General features: G+C 44.2%; 1 protein-coding gene across 1 annotated transcript; it reads right to left on the bottom strand.

Moving 5' to 3' along the window:
* Window positions 1–4,793: 4,793 nt before the first annotated feature.
* Window positions 4,794–6,027, bottom strand: ier2a (immediate early response 2a). The gene has a single exon (XM_040154986.1). It carries the CDS (start codon window positions 5,831–5,833, stop codon window positions 5,285–5,287), a length of 549 nt encoding a protein of 182 aa, XP_040010920.1. The 5' UTR covers window positions 5,834–6,027; the 3' UTR covers window positions 4,794–5,284.

Here is a 6,027-nt window from a genome sequence, read left to right as displayed (position 1 = left end):
AAGAATCAAATCCAACCCTCCCAGCCACCAGTTGAATATTGATGAGTTTTATCATCTGTGTTTTTAAATAAGAACAAAACTGACAATGAGCCCTCCACCTGTATGAGGTGAGGAGGCTAAGTGGGTGGGAGAGTTGGGGAGTGTTGCATGGGGTTGACAAGTCCCTCAGTCAAACTCTAGAGGACAGGATGGGCTGTTTTGGGTATGATTACCCCTGTCCCTGGAGAACACCCTCCGCCCAGAAACAATTTAACCAACCTCAACCTATGACGTATGGGAGAAGAAAAACAAAAATGTGGAGATGGGTTTCAGAAACAAGAAACAAACCAATAACTGTTTTCTGCAGTATTTCTTCTATTCCTGCAGCTGCTTCTTCTTCTTCCTTCTCCTTCTCCTCAACTTCTTCAAAACATTGAAGCTTGAATCTTCTGTTGCACCCCACATAGCTTCGTTTTTTAGACTTGCGGAGTTGTACATCCTGTGGAAACCTGCATGAATGATACAAAAAAATAATAATAATAGCAACAATGAGAATCTACTGTATGTGGGGGGGGGATTTTCCTCGGTCCTTTCTGTTGTGGTCTGTGGGGTTTCTCTCTTTTTTTTTTTTTGGTAAAAATGCCTTTCTGTTTCTCTCTCTCCTCTGTATGACATTCCTTTCTCTGTCCCTCATTTACACTAAGAGCATTGACAAAAGGATATAGGGAGATTGGACAGTTACTGTATTTATATCTAGACAGAAGAAAATGATTACTTTTTGCTTGCTTGTCTGTATGTTCTGTGCCAAATGCTTGCCACTGATACAGCTGGAATTGCACATATTTTTGTGGAAGTAAACTTTTGTAACGAAGGTAATAAATCCGACAATGATATACTGGGAAGCAGGGTAAAGTGGGGGAAAAAAAATGTGGTGTCCATATTCGTGAACAAGTTTGACAATTTAGTAACATCTCAAAGTCTTCCAGGGTTTAAATAGAGACATCAGAAAGAAAGAGACCAATAGAAAGGCGGAGAAAAGAGAGAAACTCTTCATCTTTGTTTTCTTTGTTATTGACCGTAATAATGGATAAACAGGTAATATAATAACTTATATAATGATCATGATGATCGTGATAATGAGGCAGATTCTCCATATTTGGTCTTATGTTCTTTTCTGTATGTTTGTTTGATTTTGAGCTCAGCAAATCATTTTTCCAACCCCGAGGTGGAGCTCCAACCCACGCTTGCATTGTGGGAGAATGGGTTTGCAGGAGGGCAAATTAAATCAGAGATTACCCACAGCTGTCAGTAGGCTAAAGAACATATAGAATTTAGACAATGGATGAATTTGATTTTGAACTCCCTTTAAAAAATTTTTTACAAACAGGGCAGGTTTCTGCATTTATATAGAAGAGTCTACCCTCCTGGAGGTGCTAAGACAGAGTTCCACCACCACCACTTGTGACCTTCAGGTGGAGCTGTAGGACGAACATTGTCCCTCTGGTTTTTGTACCTCTCCCTTTACTTCACTTCTGATCCAGAGCTGTTATACGGGAGCCGTGCACCAAGAATACAGTTGAGCTCATTCTCGCACCAGTAGACTAACTCGTCTGTGTTCACAATGTGTAAACACAGGCGGCTGAGTTGCACACTCGCACAGTTCAGATGGGTTGGAAAAAAGATGTCTGGGCCTTTGTCATGGTCCTGGAAAAAATCTGTATTATGTGTATATCACTCCTATATATCTTTATTTCGATCTGCGTGTTTCTCTGTGTGCCTCAAACTAACACTTGTCACTAACAGACACCACTGTCAGCCCCAACACTATTATTATCATTATCATTATTATTATTATATTATTATTATTATTACTTCATTTATTTATTTGACCAATGTTTTACCTGGAGGCCTATCACATGTTGACCAGAGAATGCACCGAAAAAATAGAAAAGAAAAAAAAACTGCCTATTAGTGTCTTTCCAACCTCAGTGGAATGTCACAGACAAGAATTTTTTCATACCACTTCTCTTAAAATCAGAAAGCACACTAGGTATGTAGCTCCTGGTTGTGGTGTGTGTGTCGTATGTACAGGGGAGAGTGTGTTTCTGATAAGTTCTGGTGGTTTGTTTTTGTGCTTGCTTTGCTTTCTGTTCCTTGTCTCCAGAAATCCTTTTGAAATCTTAAAGATGTTTCAGTCAAATCATTGTAACAAGCCTCGACTCTGTGTGTTTGTGTGTGCATATACATGTGAGAGTGTGTGTGTGTGTGTGTGCGTGTGCGTGTGATGTCAGTAACCCCTGAATGGAACATGTAAAGCCCCAAACATTCACCATCCATCTTTGTGTCTATGCTGCAGTGAAATCCACTAACACGCTGATTAACCACACAAAGTCTTCAAAAAGCAATGTAAAGCCGCTACTGAGAAAAAAAAAACAACCTTTTTAAGTACAAAAGATTAAAAAAAAATTGAAAAAATATCTAGTTCCAGAAATGCATGTGCTATGTGCATGCCACACCGTGGGTTAACAGTCATCTTCAGGACATAAAAGAAAAAGCAGATTAATGAATTCAGAGGAATAAAAAAAGATATATAAATAGATAGATGTTTTTAAAAAGCAACATTTCCTTTTTTCCTTCTATTTTTGAGAACAAAAAAGGTTAAAAAAATACAACAAAAAAAAAGATCTAAAGAACTAAAACACAAAAAAGACTTTGGTGAGAGTCAGAGTCTTGTTTGTTTTCTTCTGTTACATGGGTTTGAGGCACAATACAACCATGTTCAGGACACCACAAAAAAGAACTGTTTTTAATGAAAAAAAAATATAGGAAGAAAATAGAGTGCAGTTCAGAAGATGGTGTATTCTCCCTTCTACTTTTTGTGGGGGTCAGGGGGTGTAGGAGCAAGCCAAATCCGATGATGTACTCATTATAACTGGCTGTGGAATCTTTGATCTCTCACTCACTCCCTCTTTTTTCTCTCTCTCTGACTCTGTTTCTCTCACACTCTTATCTGTCGCACTCTCAACCTGTCTCACCGCTATTTCTACCAGTGCATTTTGTAATTCCAAACAGAACTCTTCCTAAAGAATAAAATCCAGAGAGAATGCACACCGCTTTGGCTCATTTCTTGTCCGCATTATTGCTCCAGTCTTTTTAACTGTCAAGATGTGTGTTGTGGGTGTGCATGGCGCATGTTTTGCCTTAAGGGCGCACTGTGGAGTTTTCAGAAGTTACTGTCTGTTTACATTTAGTGTCCCTCACCAAAACACATTGTATGGGTTAATTACAGCTTTTTCCATGAAAGCAACTACATGCTGTGTCTGCAAACAAGGCAGACGAGAGTAGTGAGACAAGCTATAAAACCAAAACAATAAGCTGTAAGAAGCTAAAACGCTCTGTAAACCACCTTTCACATTGCACATAGTTATTTGATATATTTGTTAGTGTAAAAATATTAACTAGTAAGTTACCAAATCTAATGGGCTGATGAGGGAATGGTGATCTAAATCACCCCAGTTTTTTTTTTTTTTTTTGCACTGTATCAGTTGGATTACTTTTAGCAGTTTCGAAAAATCCCAAACATCCACTAGAAAATGACATGTTTTCTGCTTAGGTCTGCAGAGGAAAGGAATGTGTCAGCGTATTCATTCAGTCACAATTACCTTGTTTGTGTGAGAGCGCGGGGGGGGCAAAGAAAGGGTTCGAGCAATTGGAACAGCCACACGCACTTGCTTAAATGTGAAGGCGTACGAGTGCATGTGTTTAATGTGTTTGACGTGCATATTTTTACAGGCATGTCCAGACGGTTCCGGCCTCTCCTCCCAGCCCTGTGTACACAGACAGGGCGCTCTGGTTCCAGCCGGAAGAATGAGCAGATTCACAGTTGGGGCCTCATGGGGATTCACACGGGCACTTCCCCCCACATTCCTTCCTCTGTTTTCCTGGGTTAACCCCCTTCCCCCAACACAAACACAGGGCCACTGGTGTATCCCTGTTGCACCCCCACCATACAGCTTGTCTGTCTGGGGGCGGGGGCATTGCATTCCAAAACTTACAGCCGTCTGTCGTATAAAAATACGTGAAAGCTAAATTTTGTCTTTTAAATGCACGCGTTTCTAAATATTGGATAGTTTGGCCTTCATTTTAATTATGAGTCAACGAATTTAAATGGAGTGATATTTTTGTAAAAACCCCTTACAGGAGCTGGTGGTACAGTGCAGAGCGACTGTCACTGGAAATTATACTAGTAGTTTCAAACTTTAAAACTTTACTCAAACTAAAAGGAGTAATACATTTCTCTGTTGACCTTTTAACTCCCTCATCTTCCAAGCCCGTCTTGTTGTGAAGAATAACTAACCCGCACGCTGTCATTTATCTACTCCACTCCAGAGGTAATTGATTGATTTTTCTTTTTTTTTTTACCTAAACACCTGCACCATGACTGCTGGATCTGCACTGACTGTTGCCACCATCACATTCAGGCCACAGTTCTTGAAGAGCAAGGGAACAAAGATAGTTCTCCGTGTTTGGCCAGCCAGTGGCTTAACCCCCCCCCCCCTACATTATTTACGTGCCATCTCCTGGATTGTCCATACTTTTGTTCTGCAAATCAGTGTGGGGGAAGGAAGCAAACTTCTTCACACCCCAACCAGTTTCCTGTCACACACACACACACACACCACTTCCATGCACCAAAAGCAAATCACCCACTAACATTACAGCAGCATTTTTCTGCTGTATGATTACACATCCATTAGCGCCTGTCGGTCTTGTAGATAAGACAGTCTCTGTCATAAACAACACATCACACCAGATTCACTTCAAGTACAAAATGTTTAATAAATACTGAGGTAGTTGTAGTCATTGAATGTTTTACACTTGAATCAGCACATCTCCCATCTTGAGTCAGCATGTAGGCCTCGACTCGCTCATAATATGTTACATTTGCTGAGGAGAGCTTAGAGGGCCTCAGCAGACTTGCGTAAATGTTCACGAAGGCAGTCTAAGGGCCGATCTTGACGAACCAGTTCCTGCGGGTCCGCCTTGACCAGCTGAAGCCAGTTCCTGTTGTGGGCCCATATTTAGGCCAAAAGTCACTGGGATGACTTTGCAGCAACTTGGGCTGCTTCCGTGATTCGTGTAACACGCCCCGGCTTGTTCAGAGTCCTGTCGGGGGCTTTCAGGGCACATTATCCCAGGTTTCTGTCCTGCCGACCCCGAAGATGGGCCCACCTTAGGCGAGCTCCGGCTCCTGGGCCCGTTAGGAAAAGTTTCTTGCCTTTTCGCCTCGAGGCTGCGCAGGGCTTCAACACGCTGCAATGGCTCTCTGCAGAGGCACGGGGGTTGGGGGTGCTCCTAGTTCACTGCTGCAGTTCACGTAGCCCATCAAAACCGAATTCGCGAGGAGCTGCTGGGGGCAGTTTCCCTGCTCAAGTTTTGCTTTCTTGCAAGGCAGGAAATCCGGCTCAGCGGCCGCCTTGCCCCGTCTTTTCCTCGAGTGCTGTGCCGGGCCAGTCGGGCACCGATTCTCCTTGTTTTCTGTAGACGGCCCTACGGCCTCCTCTCGGGGTGAAGTCCGAGGCTGTCCGGTGGCAGGCGACGCGGGGCCCTGGGGGTCCACGCGAGCGCCGGCGGGCTCCGTGTCCATCTGAGCCGCCGGGGGCTGTCGTGCGCATCCCGGCGCGACACCTTCTGCCGTCGCCTGGGCCGCGTGGTAGATGTCCCGGGCGGATTTCATCACCAGTGTCAGCAGGAGGCTCCGGTGGAGACGGAGACCCCCTCGCTGGCTGCGGGAGCTGTACAGTTTCCCCAAAGCCACGACCATGATCCTCTTGGCCTCGGCGCTGAGCTCCATGTCACGGCTTGTTTTGAAACGGGACAGACGGAGGACGGCTTGTGGATTTCGACGTCTCCCCTCTTGACTCCACGCGCAGACACGATGCAGACCGGGTGCAGGACAAGTACTTATCACCTCGCCGACGTCACTCCCGGCCGAGCTCCGCCCACCGGCCTCGTGCCCGGTCTGCTCCTTCAAACAGCCCTGCAACA

This window comes from Xiphias gladius, chromosome 3 (genome assembly GCF_016859285.1).
Source record: "Xiphias gladius isolate SHS-SW01 ecotype Sanya breed wild chromosome 3, ASM1685928v1, whole genome shotgun sequence".
Taxonomy (NCBI): domain Eukaryota; kingdom Metazoa; phylum Chordata; class Actinopteri; order Istiophoriformes; family Xiphiidae; genus Xiphias; species Xiphias gladius.
The sequence above is the reverse complement of the archived record's forward strand: the minus strand, read 5'-3'. Positions and strand labels throughout refer to the sequence as shown.

What these genes read in the sequence shown, in the direction of transcription:
- ier2a (XM_040154986.1), bottom strand. Translation starts at nt 5,833, where the DNA reads ATGGAGCTCAGCGCCGAGGCCAAGAGGATCATGGTCGTGGCTTTGGGG.